This window comes from Furipterus horrens, unplaced genomic scaffold, assembly GCF_987537825.1.
Source record: "Furipterus horrens unplaced genomic scaffold, mFurHor1.1.pri manual_scaffold_7, whole genome shotgun sequence".
NCBI lineage: Eukaryota > Metazoa > Chordata > Mammalia > Chiroptera > Furipteridae > Furipterus > Furipterus horrens.
Genome location: NW_028327177.1, coordinates 56143866 through 56164522, shown reverse-complemented (window position 1 = coordinate 56164522; position 20657 = coordinate 56143866). Strand labels below are relative to the sequence as shown.

Sequence of the window (20657 nt, the reverse complement as noted above, 5' to 3'; positions counted from 1 at the left end):
CTGAAAACAATCATTTTAATTTTCTTCTTTTTACTACAAACAGTCAATATTTTAAACAGTTCATTAGCTATATACTTCTTTGCTTATGAGCTATTTTTTTTCTTTATCCATCTGCCTATTTCTAGATCTTATATCTTCAGCAGAATGTAGCAAAAACATTTTTCCCACAATGTATATGTTAAAATTGTGGGGTTTGTGCCATTCAGTAGTTTTAAATATTTGTACAGTCAAACTATCGCTACATTAGAATAGTTCTTCTATCCTCTTGCCTTCAATATCTTATACAAAAACCTCCCTTCCTATGAAAATTTTATGGAAAGACAATTTTGAGGATGTCTGTCTTTAATGTAATAACAAAGTCCATCCAAATCAAATTTTGTAAACAAAATAAAGTATTTTTGAATGCTATGATCCTATTTTTCAAAAATAAAACACACATGCATGTTTGTAAAAATCTGTTGGGGAATAAGTGGGAAAGAGATGACAATGTGAACTTTCACTTTTAGTTTCATATACTGCTATATTATTAAGGTATTTTATCCATGAAAAAGGCTATCCAAATCCGAAGATACAGACAGATGTTATAAATTCATTACATTTTTCTATAATATATTTAGTTTCAGTTTTTCCTTCTAAATCTTTTAAATTTGAAATTAAATTTTCAGGTTAGTCAACTGGCCAAATACAATTTAGTAAATGATCCATTTCTCACTAACTTAAACTGTTCTTTCTACCAAATATACAATCTTCAGGCATGCAGGATCAACTTCCCAACCACCAGATACTCCCACTGAACTACCATCTGTGCAGTGATTGAACCCTGTTATAATTAATGTGGTTTCTTTTTAACATCTGTTAGGGTAAGACTCCCGTCAACACTCCACCCTTTCAAAATTTTTCTTAGTTAGGCTCAAGCAGTTATTCTTTCAGGTTACTTTTTAGGTTCAAAATTAACTCAATTCTGGTTTTTTTGCTGGAATGCTATCAAACACCAGCTGATTTGAAAAGAAATGGCATTTCTTCAATATTGATTCTTCTAACTTAGGTACATAACATATTCATAAAATATGTCTGCCTGGCATATTGAAAGTTATTCCTAGACACACTCTCTCTTTCTCTCTCTCCCTCTCTCTCAGAGAGAGAGAGAGATACATGAGGTCTGTCCAGAAGGTTCCAGTCATGTTATATGAAAAAAAGATAATTACTGAAGAAGATACAAAATACAAGAAACAATGTACACAGGACAATGACGCCACAGTCCCCTTCAAAGCGGGAACCTCACTTCTCCCAGTCGTCATCAGTTGCCCTGTCGAATTTTCCTCAATCTCATCAATAGTCTGAAATCTCTTCCCTTTCAAAGGTGACTTTAGTTTTGGGAAAAGTCAGAAGTCGCAGGGTGCCAAGTCTGCACTATAGAGGGGCTGAGTCACCTGGGTGATTAGATGATTTGCCAAAACACTCTGCACAACACATGATGCATGAGTGGGCATACTGTCATGATGAAGCTGCCAATCACCAGCTGCCCATAGCCGCGGCCTTCTTAATCATCTGAATAGCTTCCACGGAGGAATGTTCAAGCTTAATGCAAAATCTGATGCATATTTGTTGCTCTACTTGCTCATTTTGAATGCAACAGCCACACAGTACATGTGCTCACTCAACGGCCTCTACCACCCCCACTGACTAGTACAGTGAAGTAGTCATTGTTCACATGTGCACATTCCAGTCCACTCTCCTTGGCTTCCAGGCTACCTTGATGTGCAAACTGTTCTTGTTATATTAACAATGGCTGGACTTTTTCTAGACAGATCTCGTGTGTGTGTGTGTGTGTGTGTGTGTGTGTGTGTGTAAATTCTATTATGAATGGGATGTTGTAAACATATTTTTCAACTGGTCAATACTAATAAATGACATATATGAGGATACTGATATACAAGAATTCATCAGCTTCCAGATTTATTAATGCTTAGAGTTGATCAATTGATATCCTTCTTGAGATTTCCAGATTGTAAAAAACTGTATTCCAAATAATACTTTTTTCTCCTTCCTTTCTAATGTCTCTACCCTCAGGAAACTCACAGTTTGAGTGATAAGCCTAGATACTAACTACTCTAAATAACTAACTGAATATAAATAAAGCTATACTGAGTAACCACCAACTTCAAGTCATCCATAGGCACTGCTGCTATAGGCCCTGGAGGCACCTATGAACAAGCCAAATACCTGTTCACCAAAGGCTCTGTCCAGGCTAAAGCAAAAGGCAGCACTGGGGCTTCAGGACTGGGGATGATTTGGCTGTGACATTCAGGTAGACATTTTTTATCAAATTAATACAATATTAAATGATTTCTAGTTTACCAGGAGCTAACACATGTCCTTCAGGCTTTGACAGAGAGGATCACTGCTTCTGAAATCCTTTCTGTGGTAAATTTGCAGTTCTAACCAAAAGTCCTGTTTAATCATCTCAATACTGCTGGATTGTATTCGTTCATATATATTGAAGAATCTTCCACTGATACTTATGAGTTTTTCATTTCATTTTCTTTTTTATCTGTGCACCCTGATATCAGGGTTTTTAGAGCTTCATAAAATAAACCAAGAATTTCATTGTCTTCTGTGTGATGACAACAGTAAGAATTTGTCCATTAAGTCACCAGTAATGGGCCATTTGCCAACATTTCCAATCTCTTTCATGAGTACTGTGTGAGTTCCTATATGTGAGGGGCAATCGTTTATCCAGCTTTAGATGCCCAGACTCAATCCTAACCAGAAGAGCGATTCCCAAACTTTGTGGCACGTTAAAAATCACCAGGACAGCCTTTTCAAGTCACAATCCCTAGGTCAAATTCCTGAGGGATTAAATCAGAGTCTGGGGTAGCAGCCAGGCAATGGTATTTTCTTTTTTCAAGATCCCTAGGTGATTCTAATGTGAAGCAAAATCTGATAATCACTGAACAAGACATAACTTCAAAAAATTATTTTGCAACTGTTTCAGATTCAAAATCAATCACTTACTTGATCTACATCACATGCAAGTCGAAGCAGCACAGGAAAAGTTCGCTTATAGAGTTGGTACAAGGGTGGGAAACCCTGATCATCTTCAGGTATTTGAGTGGCTTTTCCCAACATAAACATAACCATGCTATGTAAAAGTTCACAAGCTGCAACCTAAAATAGGCCAAGAGTTCAAAAATATATAAGTTTTCAAGTTAACAAGAGAAGAATATTTTAAAATAATACTCAGTTTAACCCTCTAAAAAAAAACTATCATACCCAAATATAAATCATACCAATATAAATTAACTAGAAGAAACACTTTTTGTTGTATAAAATTAATGCTTTTCTGTTCACTTTGATCTTTACCCAAGAGTTAAAAATTGAAATTTAGAGGCTTTAGATATTGAGACTAACACAATCATTAAGAAATATATTTCAATGCTGTCATGCACAGAACTTGGCTTCATTTGGTAGTGCATTTTCAATTACCACTACTTTAATGAATATTTGAAGCATTCTAAATAAAAAGAAAAACCTGAAATTATGTTTCTAGTCTCCCAGGTTGAGAAGATAATCAAGCACAGATTGAAAAATCACTTTTAAATGCTCTTTATATTGCATTTTCAAGTATAAAGTTTTTGGTATATTAATGTTTTGCCAGTTTATTATCTAATAAGATGATTTATGTTTAACTTTCATTTATCAGTGACATCTACTTCTGATAATTAGTTTTCTAATTACTATATTATAGAAAATATAAAGTTAATAATACTGAAATGGCTGAAATATATTATCTATTTCCTAACAAAAATATGTCTTAATAACAATAGACTCTAAATAATGAGTGAAATGAAATATAAAAGTACTTTAGTTTGTCTGTCACTAGCTGAAAGAGCTAGTTCTGTAACCCGAGGCAAGAATATATCCAGGTAAATGACAGGCTTCATGTCTTTAAATGGTACTGCAAAACTGAGTCTTTTTTCTCTATCCCATGCTACATATTTCTTCATCATTTCATCTGAGGATGCAGCTGTTAAAAAGATTAAGCAGAGCTTTTTTTTTTCATTCAAAATCATTCTAATACCAATTCATTAGTGAAACCAGAGTACTTTATTATACTTTTAAGTTAAGCATTTTATTCATCATTCCTTTTGTGACTTCACACATGTAACTACAGGAGAAATCACTTATACTCTTTTCGAATTTAATTTAAAGTAATACTATTTTTAAATGAGTCTAAGAGTCTGTGATGTTGAATTTTCAATTTCAGCAGACTTACGGTACTCTGTGGAAAAATGATAAACAACATTCTTACTAAAAATCTCTTTATAACACTATTTTCCCAATATAGGCAGTAACTTCCTAAAATAACCATATATTTTCATATATTTAATATGAAATTTCAACCGTAATAATAAAGATGAATTTTTACTAAACAAAAATGTTAATTCTCACCAAAACACTCTAAAAATATCCATATATTAAAAATACCAGGTTTAAAAAATTTTGACTCTTGAATTTCTGACACAATATTTAATATAGAAAAGAATGTCAAAATAGATTCTATTTTAAAATGAAAAATACACTTAATGTTTCAAACTAAAACATTTTCACCAGTAGTATATTGAATTATTCAGATTGCTTGGGTACAATCAAAGCACTTCATTAGGCAATTATTCTTTGTAATCTTATTTGAAAATACGTAAATCACATTTAGGAGTAAATATCCGAATACACAATGATTTGTATTAATCTAAATTCAAGTACAAATACATCTATAGAAGTTAATTTATTTTAAAGAAAAGTTTATTTACCTGTTATAAGATTTTTGCTCACTTTTCCTCCTAGACTGCCAACCATTTGTACTACTCTAATTCTTATTTCTTCTAAGGACAGTGCTTCATTCTGCAATTGAACAACTGTATTACATATGATGACAACTGAGTTAATAATTAAAGAGAATTATGAGAGAAGAGAAAAACTATTTTACAACTTTCTCTACTGTTTATGTCTCCCAATGGTTCATTATATCCTACACAATACTGCTATTAATTTTATTGCAAATTCATGAAGTCACATCTCTTCCAATTTTGCAGTTAAATTCCCATTTCCTAGTCCAAAGTTTCAGCAAAACCCTTCACACCCTTAAAAGATACTATGGATTCCCCCAAAGAGCTTTAATATTGGTCATATTTATCAATATTTATCATATTAGAAATTATTTAAACTTAGAAATTATTTAAATAATTATTTTATTTAAAAACAACTAAACCCATTACATGTTAACAAATGAAATATTTTTTGGAAAAGTAACTATACAGGGTAAGGCAAAAGTAGGTTTACAGTTGTGAGTATGCAAAACCCAAAGTTTATTCTTGTATTATTATTTATTAATTATTGTATTATTTTCATATGAAGAACTATAAACCTACTTTTGCCCCCACCCTGTATTTCCCAAATGAACAAAGTAAAAAAAACCTTAGAAAAATCAAATAATTTCACATTTCTGCAAATTACTTTATTGTCTGGCTCACTAGAAGATAGTTCTTACAATATGTTGTTAGGGCTACAGTTGGAAGCTAGAGAAGGAGGAAGTAGTATTTTGATATTCCTTTCGGATGGTTGTGATTATTCTTTGACAGTACACCAACACTAAACAAGTGGCAGTTTCTTAAAGATTAATTACAATGAGAAATCTAAAACTTAATCAACAAATATTATATACCCTATTACATTAAAATCCACTGATTTATCTTGCACATTGAGTGAATAATTTTTACCCATGCATGGTTTGATAACAATTATTGATCATCTTAAGTTATTGGTTCACTGGGTTATTCAGAGCTACCAAATATTGACACATTTCATTATATATGTTTTAAAAAATCACACTTGGTCATATTATCAACAATGTCATCAGAAAAATCTTTTTTAAGTATTGAGGAGCTGTCAAGCTCATAGTGATGGTTACCAGTTTTCCAAAATTTTAACTTTCACATAACTGCTTAAATTTTATCATTGCCAACAAATATTCTCAGATGTTTTCTTTAAAGTGAAAGGCTTACTTATTGTTAAAGATGTTTGCAAAATATTGAATAGCCGGTATGTCTGTCATTTGTTCTTTCAAATAAATATGATGTTCTTGAACAACAGAGTGGGTACCCTACTTCAAAGTTCAAGAAAGCATCACACAAGTGCTCTCCCTGAAGACAACTGTCACACTTCACTATGCAGCAGACTGCTTTATGCAAACTCCATTTCAACACACAGAATTTTAAAAAGATGTGTGCTCAAGGGTCAAGATTTAATAAAATACGAAGGGACCAACAATGTTACCCATCATTACATCACAGTACTAATGTCAACGAGCAGAAGTAGTTTTTACCTAGCACACTGAAATTGAAAAATGCTGTCCTAGGAAACACAGGTGGTGTGTCTGTAAAGAAATTTTATTCGCAAAACTAGAGAGAAGCTCAAATACTTTTAACCTTGTTTTATGTATATGATAAAATAATTTTTAAAAATTAGATAATCATTTCTAATATCATTCAAGTCTCTCAACCAAAAGCTGTCAAAAATGAGGGAAGAGTTTACCCTCGAGTTTGCATTATCAGTTCTAGACAATAATTAATTTCTCAAATTTTTATACTAAAAAGCAACAATAATCAGAACAGCATGATATTGGCAGAAAAAGAGACAGACCAATGGAACGGAATTGAGAGCTTAGTAATAAACCTTCATAAATTGCAAATAATTTTTGCAAAGGAGCCAAAAAACAAAATGAAGAAAAGAAAGCCTCTTCAATAAATGGTGCTAGAAAAATTGGAAAGACACATGCAAAAGAATAAAATTAAACTGCTATTTGTCACCATACACAGAAATTAACTCAAAATGCATCAAAGACCTAAATAAATGTAATAGCTGAAACAATAAACTATTAATACATAGGAAAAAAAATAGGTACTAAACTTAAGGACCCTGGTTTAGAAAGGGTTTTATGAATTTGCCCCCAAAGGCAAGGGAAGCAAAAGCAAAAATAAATTGATGAGATTATATCAAACTAAATAGCTTCTGTATGGCAAAGAAACCACCAACAGAACAAAAAGGCAACCAACCAAATGGGAGAATATATTTGCAAACAACACCTCTAATAAGGGGTTAATATCCAAACTATATAAAGAATCCATACAACTCAACAACACCAACAACAAAAAAATCCAATTAAAAAATGGGCAAAGGATCTAAACAGACACTTCTCCCAAGAAGACATACAAATGGCGAACAGAATATATGAAAATATGCTCAACTTTACTAGCTATAAGAGAAATGTAAATCAAAACTACAATGAGTTACAACCTCACACCTGTTAGAATGGCTATTATCAACAAGTTAAGAAATACAGTAGTCCCTCCCTATATCATGGTTCACTTATCACGGCCTCACTGTATCATGGGATTTTTTAAAATATTATATTTAATTATTTATTGTGGATTTTTCACTATATCGCAGTATTTTGCGGTAACGTAGGTTTAAGAGTGTAGAATATGTTTAAGAACGTAAGTAGTGTTTATAAAAGTGTGGAAAAGGTTAATAAGGGAGTGGGAAAGGTTAATAAGGGACTGGGAACAGTTTATTAGTGTGTGGGAAGGGTTTATAAAGCCTTAAAATATATATAAATACTAAAATAATGTAAGATTCCTACTTCACAGATTTTCAACTCTCACGGGGGGGTCTAGGACGTAATACCCGCGATAAGTGAGGGAATACTGTAACATGAGTTGGAGAGGTTGTGGAGAAAAAGGAACCCTCATTCACTGCTGGTGGGAATGTACACTGGTACAGCCACTATGGAAAACAGTATGGAGGTTCCTCAAAAAATTAAGAATGCAGTTACCATATGACCCAGCAAGCCCTCTTCTGGGTATCTACTTGAAAAATTTGGAACATTTATTTGTAAAGATACATGCACCCCTAGGTTCACTGAAGCATATTCATGGTGGCAAACACATGGAAGTAACTGAAATGCCCTTCAACAGATAATTAAATAAAGAAGCTGTAGTACATATATACAATGGAATACTACTCAGCCATAAGAAAAAATGAAATACTGTCATCTGTGACATGGATGGACCTTGAGAATACCATGCTAAGTGCAGTAAGTCAGAGAAAGTCATGCACCATATGAATTCACTCACATGTGGGATATAAAACTGAAAACAACAAATGAACAAACAAGACAAATAAGACAAACAAAAACTCATAGATACAGACAACAGTATGGTGGTTATCAAAGAGAAAGGGGTGGGGGAAGGTAGCAAAGGGCAGAGGGTCAAATATGTGGTGATGAAGAGGTTTAACTTTGAGTAGTAAACACAAAATGCAATATAAAGATGATGTAATTATAGAATTCTACACCTGAAACCTATATAATTTTACTAAAACAATGTCACCCCAATAAATTTAATTTTTTAAAAAATTTTTAAGTTTTGCAAATTTAAATTTTTACTTTATACTGTTATTTTCCCTATACTAATTCAATTTTCTTTATTTACATCATTTTTTTCATTTACATATGCCACATCTGAAAAATACGGTCAACAAATTAACATCGGGGAAAAAACTGACATGAATGAAACTTGACAAAATGATATACTTAAGATCTAATCAGTAAACAAATCAATCTTACATAATATCAGTATTCCCACTGTTTACTGAATATGAACTAATTATTTTTATTATCCACTAACTATACTTAAAAATTGAGACAAACAGGAAAACAAGATCAAGACAATAAACCAAATAGTTAATATAGCTAATTTTTATTGCTAAAAATATATTGAAATTATTTCTATATTGCATTCTAATTTATATGTAAGACTAACATTTTAAATGAAGATTTTTAGTATTCACAAACATTAGAATCTGATCTTTGCATTGTTTAAGGTAAAGAAAATACAAGGGATTTCTTACTGATAAAATGGTCTGTGTCCTTTTCAGATGCTTTAACAAAACTTTATTAAATCCTTGCTGGGCAGCCCGAGAAAGTGCTGACATTTCCCAGTTACTCTTGTTCTCATCTACCAACAGAAAACAAATGCCAATTTTAAAGAGCATCATTCATTTACTTGATAAATATTAGGGTGAACACATTATATCACCAAATCAAGACATTAAAATCCTAATTTTTTTAAATTTTATTTATTTATTACTAGAGAGAGGGGAAGGGAGGAAGAAACATCAAGGTGTGAGAGAAATATTGATCTGTTGGTTGCCTCTTGCACGACCCCAACCAAGTCATAATTTTACAGCTATAAAGTTACTTTTCACTAGTTGTGGAGATGCCTAGTATTTGCTGGCAGGGCCAGCCAGGTAAGCTGCATTGCTGGAAGACCCCTCAAAGGTGGTTTAATCCCAGCCTATCTTTTCTTGGCTCCAAGAAATGAATCCCAAATGACAAGAAAAACTTACCCAACTTTCTGCCACTCTAGGTCCTGTCCTTTATATGATTTCATGCTTTTGGTTTGCTCCCCATGGATGGGAGGAGTGGCTGAGAATTTGAGTTTATGGTCTGTTGACCATTGGGTAACTTTTTGTGGATGAATGCTAGAGATCTATTCTAATGGGCCAGAGATGAAAACAGGATCTGGTTTTCAGTGTCTTTTTATTATTATTATTTTCTGTAGCTCAAATCAGCTCAGAATTTCATACACTGAGAAAAACAGCTCTTTGATATCTGAACCAGTTGGTGTCTTTTGTCTCTTGAGCTGTGACTCAAATTGAAGAACTGAAGCTATTAGCTCTCCATGTGTCTGTGTGACTGTAAGTCCAATTTGAGAAAGGCATTTACTTCTCTCCTTATGTGTATGATGTTCTATATTTGAAGGGTATTAATAAAGGAAATTATAGTCTCTTAAATTAAAGAACTGCTCTGACTTATTTACAGATTAATAAGCTTGTATAAATTGAATATTCCTAAAATTTTCTGAAAATAAGGACACCACACTTATAACGCTTCAAATGGGTGAGAGTTTTTAAAAAATCTTGCAGAAACTAGCTCAGAAGCATTTTAGGAATCCATATTCACACAATTAAGGCACAGCTTTGGTAAATGATACAAGTTTAGTAAAATATCCTTTTTTTCTTTCAGTATTAAGCATAATACAGTATACATTTTATTCTACTTGGGCTTGTTTTTCCTATACTTATTCAGGCTTACTAAGCTTAGAAGTTAACATTACTTCTCATAACCTTTTATTGTGGTATAAAACATAAAACATAAAATGTTAATCTCAGGCCCTGGCTGCTGTGGCTCAGTGGATTGAGCATCGGCCTGCAGGCCAAGTGTTGCTGGTTTGATTCCCAGTCAGGACACATGACTACGTTGCACATCAGGTCCCCAGTTGAGGACGTGAGTGAGAGGCAACCACACAGTGATGTTTCTCTCCCTCTCTTTCTCCTTTGCCCCCTCTCTAAAAATAAGTAAATAAACAAACAAATAAATAAATTTTTAAGAAAGTGTAATCTTCTATTTTTAAGTGTACAATTAAGTGGCATTAACAGCAGTCACAATGTTGTGCTACCATCACCATTATCCATTTCCAGAATTTTTCATCATTACAAACAGTCCTGCATAACTTTTAAGATTATAAAAAATGTAATAAGTTTACATTCAAATAAACTGAATCTTTATTTGGGCAAAATTTTTATTTCCCCAGTAATTATGTTTTGTACCATGTCAGCTAGCTAGAAGATAACTTCTAAAATCTATTTGGTAACTTGAAGACTTAGACTGATTTAATTAATGGATAATTAGTGACTACCCAGATAATTTATAAGTAAAATACAATAATAAAACACTGGTTACTAAGCATCACTTTTAAGTTTATGTGCCTTTGCTTCTTGTTTTTATAGGCTATAATGAGATTTTATAAAGCCTGGTAGGATGTAAGAGGATAAAATTAAAAATAGGTTTAATGCTTCAGTTATATTTCCTATGTCTCAATTATATTGAAATGAATTGGGGAAGATTATAAAAATACCAACAAAATATATTTTGAATAAGTTGGGTTCATTTTCAGAAGTCACAAAAATAAATAGTAGTCTTATTATAATTATTACATTGCCATTTTATTTAAGATACCCATCATAATTCTTTTAAGCCTTACCTGATAAGGCTGAAGTTTTCAAGTATCCATCAAGTCCAGGTAGAATGTCCTTATAATAGGGCTGAATTACTTCTTTGCTGATGTAAGCTGACCATTCTTCTAGGGCATTAAGGCCTACTTCTGCCAATGGGGGACAGCTCAGGCCAAGTTTAAAAGCCATCTATGTTAATACAAACAAGGTAAACTGAAACGCAGGGAATTTAAGATTTAAAGAAAAAAGTACCACCAAATAATTGTGGTTTCTAATGAACAACCCTTTCTAGTGCTAGAATGCCAGACACTGCTGGAGGTAAGTGGGTGCATCATTATCAGAAAAACAAGCACCACTAGTCTACATGGGTGGTGATATACTTCAGACTTTACACACACGGAGGTTCAGTCCTCACATTCACCTGTAAAGGAAGCACAGAGAGGCCAAGACAAGTGTCCCAAGTCCCAAAGCTACTAAGTAACAAAAGTGGAACTTAAAACCAGAGCTAATTGGTAAGCACCTCCTATGACTCCTATGGGAAGATCTTGACATTTCTGTGTTTTCTAGGAATTCCTATGTAAATGAAATGGATTTGCTCAAGACAATGCATCTACCTGTAAGGCAGGAACGTAGGCTCTGACATCAAGTTCAATGATGTCATGTGGCAGGGACAGAATAAAGGTCAAACAGGAGGCCAATAGTTCATCTTTGTATTGCTTCATTTTAACTGATACCTTAACAAGAAAGAAGAGAAACACAGTGCTGTGCACCTGAATAGAGCCTATGCTTTGAAAATCAACTAAAAAATATTTACCTATTCTCAAATATGAAAAATGATCATGTACCCTTTATATGACATGGCCATGATCATTTTCAGATTAAAAAGTCACCTTGGAAAAGTTCATTTGAAGTAATTAAATCCCTTTATATGAAAAAGCTAAAGAATCTACTAATTTTCAGTTTTCATCACACAAATTATTTTAAGAAAACTCAAGGGAGTTTTGAAGCATTATGGTTTCCTGTGTTAGTGTTTTTCAATCCCTTAATCTAGATCTGGAAACAAATTTTTAAGTAAATAGACCATTTATGATCACTAGGATTTTTTAAAACATAAATTCATTTTTAAATAGCCCATAATAATACTGGATAAATCATTTAAAAATTACCTCTTTACCAAATTTTGCAAATAAAGCAAAGCAAGAATACTTTTCTGGGTCCTCAGAAGACTTCTTCTGACTCTTAAGACCAATTCCCTATTGAATAAAATAGTAAATTATAAATTAGTACAGTGAACAATAATCAGGTAATTCTGTTTCCTTTAAACCAGTAGTTCCCAGCCTTCCTTCTGAGCAATGAATCCATGTCTCATACAGAGCAGAAGGAAAAACTAGCTCTGAAAACATTTCAGGCAGAAGCCAGTGAGAAAGAGAGCATGAGATAGGAGGTGGATGGCTGATCAAGAGCCAGGGCTAAGTCAATTCCTTCTTCTCCGTCTTCCAATCCATAAACTTATGAGCACTGCACGCTGCTCATCCTGTAATTAACCAATGGGACTGCTCATCACTGACTAGAGCCTCCGGTACACTAATCCTGTCATTCTCAAACTTCACTAGCCACCTGAGTGGCCTGTTAGCACAGACTGCTGAGCCCCAGAGTTTCCGATAAGCCTGGAGAGGGCATGAGATTTCCTGAGTAATGCTGGTGCTGCTGCTCCAGGGAATCACGCTTTAAGAACCTCTGTTAACATAACATAATTAGCCAGGTGCTTGTAAAATCAGAACAGAAAAGCTATTAGTTAACTATTTTTAAAGTGTCATCCAACTGCTACTCACACTATCAGTCTTTAAAAATACATAATAAAATTAGATTTTTAAAGTGCAATTATGCTATAATCTCATATTTTATATTACATTTATATAGACTCATGCAATCTAAAAAAGACGGCATATTCAATGTCCTCCGAAGAACACTTACCTCAAAATACTTTATTTTCTTGGCATTATTCACAGCAGTAGAAAGCAATTTGTAAAAACCACTAATGAGTGGCAACCGTGTACATTGCAAAATTAATTCATATGCAAATGAGTATACCCATGGTTCAAAAAATTCTACATGTTTCTCAGGAAGAATCTCTCTGTAAAAACAAATTAAAAGCTTAATGTAGGGGGAAAAGTGAGACAACTATAATAGCATAAATAATAAAATATTTTAAAAATAGAAGAACTTAATGTAGAAATTATTTTATCATTATTTTTATTGAGCTTTGAAATTATAAGGCACATAATTAAAAGGTCTATGATTCCATTATATAACATTTTTAGAGATATATACATTCCTTTTTGTTTCCTACCTGAGAATCTTATAAAAACAATAACTCCAAGCTGGTACATTTAGATATATTTTAAGGATTCATATAAGCCATTTAGATTATATGTCTTTTGCTATTTTGTTTCTTAATCTATGCAAGGATTTTCCCATATCGTAGCCAATAACTGATAATTTTCACTCTTAAAAAATTAGAATTAAAAAAAGAAAATACCTGCAAAATTCCACCAGGTTAATAAAAGCTGAAAAATCTCTAGGTTTAGCAGGATGCAAATTAGCTGCTGGATCTGAAGTTGGGATCACCCAAACACCAGTAGGTTCATCTTCATCCTTAAAAATTGTTCCAAAACAAACATTGTACCATTCCATCACACTTCATTCAACAAATAAGTGACCAACTGACGTCACAGTCAAGGCCTGATGCTATAAGGAAGGAATGCTAAAGTGAAAAAAGTACAGATGGGTCCTCAAAGCTTATAGTTTGAGAAAAAAGATGGAATTCACAGAAAACATTAACTAAAAGGATACATGGGAAGTGATAAAATAAAGTGATAAAAAATGATACAAAAACAAAGATACAAAGGGAGAAATATCATCTCTTAAAGGAGATAAGCAATAATGCTTTAACAGAGGTAGAATTCAAAACTAAAAGTTTATACAAAATATTGATAATGACCTGGAAGTTTCAAACTGAGAGAAATAATTAACAGTATTTAGTAATATTAACACATTAAGTCTGTTATCAAATTCAGGGGAAAATGTTAAACAAGGAGTTAGAGACGCAGAGCTAGAAGCTGTGAAGGATGTTAAGGTTAGAGACTAGCTTTATTTGGAAAGTGCTAACATAGTTGACACCTGACCTGTTGGAATGAAGTAATGGCAGAAAACAGAGGAGATCAGGAAACAAGAGAAAAAGAAAATGCAGGAGAAGACACTGAAGACAACAAAATGATAAACAGCAGGTTTGTTGGCTGACAAATTTCCACAAAGTGCCTTTTGACAAGTTTTTTAATTAAATTATTTTAGACATACACAAAGCATAAAAAACAATAAAACACAATTGGTATTCCCATAAACCAGCATAAAAATTTGATTATAAATGCAATATAAAATCCATGTGACAAATGGCCCTTTTCTGTTTTATTATCCTCGGGATATACTTCCCATTATCTCTGTTCTAACTTCACAATATCACAGTACAAGTGCTTATGTACTAACTCTAAAAGTAGGTGTTTTCACTAAAACTCAAGCCCTTTGACACTAGTCTCATTACCATAGTGTTTTGGTGCTAAAACTCCTCAGATATAAGCAGAGCAACCTCCAGCTAGCAGCCAAAAGTCATGAAAAGTGGGTATAGAAAAAGGGGAAGGTGCATTCTTCCCTTTATGCCTATTGTCTATATTCTACTCTCAAGAATATATTCAATATTTTGAAGCCCGAAGTTGGCGTTTACTTAGCTATAAACAAGAAGAATCTCAGGTTTCCCTATCCTACTACAGAGTCACCTCTGCACAAAATAAGATTTGACACTTTAATATTGCTAAGGAATAAATAAGCCTAGCAAACAACTTTTCACACATAAAAAAATTGTTTTAACATAGTAAACATATAAATTACTTTTTAAAAAATCTAGTGATAACATTTTCTACACATTAGGCTATTAGAATAGAAAAATATCAGTAAGACATATTAATGCTAAATAAACCAATTTCCTGCAATACTCTACAAATGTGCTATACCAACAAAGAGCTGGTATAAAAATTATGCAAAATTATTAGTGACAAAAGTTCTAACCTCTTGTTCCCCAACATTCTGTTTTTCTAGTGTAAGATCCAGTTTGTCAACAATCTTCAAAACAGATTTTATAAATTCATCATATAGCAAACGATTCAGTCTTTGAAAGGAGGAATCCACAAAGGAAAATGCTTCATCTGCTAAAAAAGAACCCTTTAAAAAAAATCATGAACTTCAAACTTTTATGTAAAAAGTATCAGAATGAATACTAAATAAGCATTTTTAATGCTTATATATACAGATATACAGATATTATGAAAACTGCTGTGTAAACTGTAACAGATTTATCTAGAAATTTACAAGTTCAAATTGTAGACACTTTCCTAAAGTATTAGGCCAATATCATTTTGGTCAGATGATACAACTTATCCGTCATGTAGCAAATACTAAGTACATAGTAGTAAATGAGAAGATTTAGGCCAATCCTTAACAAAGCATTTCCGATGATTAATTTGTGTTTGTGTGCATACACATGCACACCACACCTATCATATGTATGTGTACAAACGCACGTACATGTACACATGTGTGCCCGCACATATATACATGCACACATACATGTGTCTGGATAAATACATCTCTATCTATCCTCAAAATGGATTTAAAAATATAATCTATCATTTCCTTAAAAGTGAAATTATTCTATCATTCCAAAAATATAGCCCAATTACTTCACCTTTACTCAGCCAAATATTCTATGGAACTTAACCTCAAAATATAGGGCCATATAACATCATATAAGAAAAAAATGTTTTAGGTAAAATTAGTAACACCACTATTTTAACTCAGTAAAAACAAACAAACAATTAAAAACCCCTAAGATTTTTCAACAGATAGGAATCATCTATTGACAAAAATTGCTTTTCCCAGCCTATTAAAGCTTTGTCAGTCTATGCTAAAATGGTGCCAGAACCTGGCTTAAATTTATTTACATATTACTTATTATATAAATAATAGCTGTGCACCAATTTCTTTCATACCTATTAAATCATTAGATTTATCTTCATCTTTAACAAGAAAAGAACAGCTCTTTCATAGTGATTATACTGTTATATTATTAGTTGAATCTATTAAAGACTTTTAAAATAAACTATTGAAAGTCAGTAAATATAATTCTAAAATAAATAAGTCTTAAGTATATAAACTATGCAGACTGATAAAAAAGAACAAGGGTATTTTATGGCTTTAAAATTGTCATTTTTACCATCATCTGGTCACAGCTCAGAAGATTTCTAAAAAGATCCAAATAGTCTTTGTATGTGGGCACTTTCCATTTGCCAGTTCTAACTTCCCCTGATGCACGAGAGTCTTCCAATTCAGACTCAGCGCCCTGGCAGGAAGACATCATACTGATATTTACTAATGAATTCACAAAATAAGCACTGCTACCAGAACTTTCTTATTTTCAGAATTTTCTTAGTGAAAACAGCTACCAATAGGAGACTATAATTTGATTGAGGATAGTATTTTATAAAAGCGTAATAAAAAAGCAAACTGAAAAAAAGTCATGATTTTTCTATTTCTTGTAATTTCAAGTAACTAAGATATGCTTCCCATAACACACCTAAGTACAATATATTGTTCTAGAATTTCAAGAGAGAAAACAATTTCTTTTTGTAAAAAATGTGTTATAACACTAAATTTATGTTTAAAGATGTTTCATAACTTAGAAGTTTATTCATCTGAAAAAAAATATAGAGGTATTACATCCTACACTTTTCAAAATGTAAAGCATGGCTAATAATTAAAAGACCTACTTTTACATATTTACAGACTACAAACCCTGGCAACATTTCTAACTTTCAGTGACAAAGGTCTAATTTTCAAAACATTAGATTTAGAATTTACCTTCTGAAGGATTACTGGTTTAGAACATATTCTGATTAAACTCTGATGCACTGAAAAAAGGAAATGAAAATAAAAATGAAGTAAATAATGAAAAATATCATCAAACACACAACAAAAATGACAGCTATTATTTTTTTAACATAAATTTACTTCTCAGTTTTTTCTCTATTTTATTAAACCTTTAATTTTATATGTTAAACTATTAAGATTCAGAAGCACAAGGAAGAGAAAAAAAGATTTTTAAAAAATGATAGAAAAAGAAGATTTTGGTCCACCAAAATATTAGGAGTTCTCCAAGAGGCATCAAAAGATACAAAAGAATTTGGCAACCAGATGCTCTTTATCTATTTTATATATCATGTTAAATGTTCATTATTCATTACCATAAAAATAAAAATAAATTCCAGACTTACCCACAGCACTAATGCAATTCCAGAGAACTGGTCCTTTTTCTGCTAAAGCTAAGAAAACTTTCACTATGGCTCTACAACATACCAACTGCATTTTTGGACTATACTGTGGGAAACTGTCTATCTGTACCACTATGAGATGTTCCAGAACTGAAGTATACACCTCAGGAACCTACCAGAAATGGAAAGCAAACTAAAAGTTAGGGGAGGGAATAAATAAATATGGGAATAATACAAATATTCAAAATAATTATAACTCAATTAGACACATATTAAATGAAAAACCTGGCTTGTTACCTCCATCTACTAGTACAATGTTTTTAATTTTTATTTATTGATTTTAGAGAGAGAAGGGAAACAGAGAGGGAAAGGAGTGGGGGTAGAGAGACAAAGAGAGAGAAAGACATCAATTTGTTGTTCCACTTATGGTTGCATTCATTGGTTGATTCGGGCACCTACTGTGGCGTATCAGGACGACACTCTAACCAACTGAGCTACCTGGCCAGGGCATAAATTTAACGTTTATAATTGTGATTACATTTTTAAAAATCAGAGAAAAACTTTCTGAGTAATACTTAGAATGAAATTCTATCCCAAGCAGCAATCCTAACCTTTTAGAGAGAAAGACAGAATAACAAAAAGTGAAGTTTCATGACTATAATTCTATTGACACAAAATATTAATTAAAAATTTGCCTTGATCATAATGGGGCCTTTGCTGAGTACATATAGTTCATACAACTCTATCACATTATTTGAAGAACTGAGATTAAATAAAATTGTGCTCAGTTTAATTAATTATTCCACTTACCGCATCAAGGTAAAGTAAGATACTTGCAATAGACTGGAGGAAGCTTGGCATCTGATAAACATGGTCATCAACAGTGTCCATCTGGGTGAGGAATAGCTGCTTGCAGCGTTGAATGAGCTCAACATACATAAGGTCAACATCTTTTGCATTGATAGCCTTGCAAGACTTTAGGGAGGGTAAATATAAATTTTTAACAATGTTATGACTGTCAAAATAATGATATTTAAGGTTTCTTATTAAGTCATGATTGTAAACTAAATATTAAAGTTTTTTAATGGAGAATACAGATATAAAACACAAGTATCTTATAAAATGCTTTTTAAAATAATCTGTAACCATATTCTAAATATCTATTCATATACGAAACATCTACAGATTCAACTATATTCTAGGCACTGTTTAGATAGCAGGTATTAAAGACAAATAAGAGCAGTCCCTGCCACCTGAGGCTAGTCACCCAGAGGAAGAGACTAAGAACTAAATGCAAAGTTGGAACACACTACTATACCACACTGAACACTATGAGCCATCTTTATAACTCACAAATATGATAGTGCTACTACCCAGCCTCAAATTCCCCAAAGGCTTCTTTAGACTTCAGATCTAGTCTAGCCTCCTTGAAGATCTGACTAGTTTCTGTTTTTAGAGTCCTCTCTCCCGCCTTCCTTTCTCTATCACGCTCTAGCTACACTGTGAACATATCTAACGACGGTAAACAAGTTGAAGTTGGTTAGACCATAGTGTATGAAGTTGAAACTTCCATGTTCTTGTTTACCTCTGAACCTTCTTACATACTGTTTCTTCTGCCCTAAGTACAGTAGTTCCTCTCTATATTGTGCTTCACTTATCACGGTCTCTCTGTATCGTGGGATTTTTTTAAATATTATATTTAATTATTTATCGCAGATTTTTTGCTATATCACGGGATTTTGCAGTACTGTATACGTATGTTGTTTAAGATACCTAGGTTTAAGAGTGTAGAATATTTTTAAGAATATAAGTAGTGTTTATAAAGTGTGGAAAAGATTATTAAGGGAGTGGGAAAGGTTAATAAGGGACTGGAAATGGTTTATAAGTGTGTGGGAAAGGTTTATAAAGCCTTAAAATATATATATAAATAATAAAATAATGTAAGGTTCCTACTTTGCAGATTTTCACCTATCGCGGGGCGGGGGGGGGGGGGGTCCTAGAGCGTAATATCCGCGATAAGTGAGGGAATACTGTATATTTAAAGGAGGCAACAGAAGTAAATGGAAGCAAATGAGGAAGTACCAGACATAAAGTGAATAGTGATAGGGAAGGCTGGAAAGATGAACTCTCATTTTCTGAAACAAGGGAGTGGACACTGAAAGGACAAATTTGTAGAAAGAGAGGTAGCAAGTGATTTTCACCATAAAATAAAAGTCACATACAGCCACAAAGAGGGAAACAACTATGGTTATTCTCACTATTCTTAAATATACCTCTTTCTGTCATTAGAATTTTTCTTTTTAAAATGATGAGTAACATCAACTACAATTTTACTTCATAAATGAGGCAGCATAGCATAGTGGAAAAAAACATGCTGTTTCTAGTTTTCACACCTGAATTTATGTCTTGGTTTTGTCAATTATCAGCTGTGTGTCCTTTCACAAGTTACCTGATTTTTCTAGGTCTCAGTTTCCTCATTTGTAAAGTGAAATAATACCCTTAAAAGCTTGGAGGGGAGTTATGAGGATTTGAGATAATACATATACAGAATCCTAGTGCAGAGTAGCCCGTGAAAACACAAGTTAACAATAAAGCAAGTAACAATGATATCATCACAGGTGTGAGGTACTTTAAAAATGCAATAAATTATATTCCTTTAAACTCTCAAATAAAACTAAAAAGATAAGATAAAATTAATGAGCCATACTCCTGCAAAAAGTCCATATCCACGAATCGCAATAGATAAATCCTTGCTGCTTGAATCCATGTTCCTGATGATTCCATAGAATTGCTCCATAAAGTACTGCAGCTTACTCTTATGCATGTCTGCATCTTTTGCCACCAAAAAAGAAACCTGCAATTACATAATATTTACTTTTTTAAAAATACATTATGGCAAAACAAAATAACCTATATAAATGAGAAAGGCTAAAATTATTTTATTAGAAATCATTAATGTGTTTTATAGTCCCATGCAATCACTTTTATTCATAAAGAACCAGATTCAATCTGCTTAGTCTCCCTCAGGTTCTCGAAAGACACTCCCTCAAATAAGGCCTTATTATATGTGATGTATTTTTCCTAGAGAATGGAACTGAAAGAGACCAGGGAAACGCTAGAAGACATATGCACAAAAGAAAAGAAAGG

The 20657-nt window shown here is 32.7% G+C and overlaps 1 protein-coding gene across 1 annotated transcript in view; it reads right to left on the bottom strand.

The window, feature by feature from the left end:
- Nucleotides 1–20657, bottom strand: part of PRKDC (protein kinase, DNA-activated, catalytic subunit) — a 198583-nt gene that overhangs the window by 155761 nt on the left and 22165 nt on the right. Inside the window, exons 11-25 of the mRNA XM_090283716.1 lie at nucleotides 20218–20364; nucleotides 18321–18485; nucleotides 17514–17682; nucleotides 17101–17150; nucleotides 16457–16582; nucleotides 15253–15405; nucleotides 13673–13788; nucleotides 13108–13267; nucleotides 12300–12386; nucleotides 11748–11867; nucleotides 11163–11322; nucleotides 8968–9074; nucleotides 4812–4902; nucleotides 3864–4027; nucleotides 3016–3168 (exon numbers count right to left, since the gene is read on the bottom strand). Of these exons, the coding sequence (XP_090139842.1) occupies nucleotides 3016–3168; nucleotides 3864–4027; nucleotides 4812–4902; nucleotides 8968–9074; nucleotides 11163–11322; nucleotides 11748–11867; nucleotides 12300–12386; nucleotides 13108–13267; nucleotides 13673–13788; nucleotides 15253–15405; nucleotides 16457–16582; nucleotides 17101–17150; nucleotides 17514–17682; nucleotides 18321–18485; nucleotides 20218–20364 (1968 nt within the window). The remainder of the gene's footprint in view (nucleotides 1–3015; nucleotides 3169–3863; nucleotides 4028–4811; nucleotides 4903–8967; nucleotides 9075–11162; nucleotides 11323–11747; nucleotides 11868–12299; nucleotides 12387–13107; nucleotides 13268–13672; nucleotides 13789–15252; nucleotides 15406–16456; nucleotides 16583–17100; nucleotides 17151–17513; nucleotides 17683–18320; nucleotides 18486–20217; nucleotides 20365–20657) is intronic.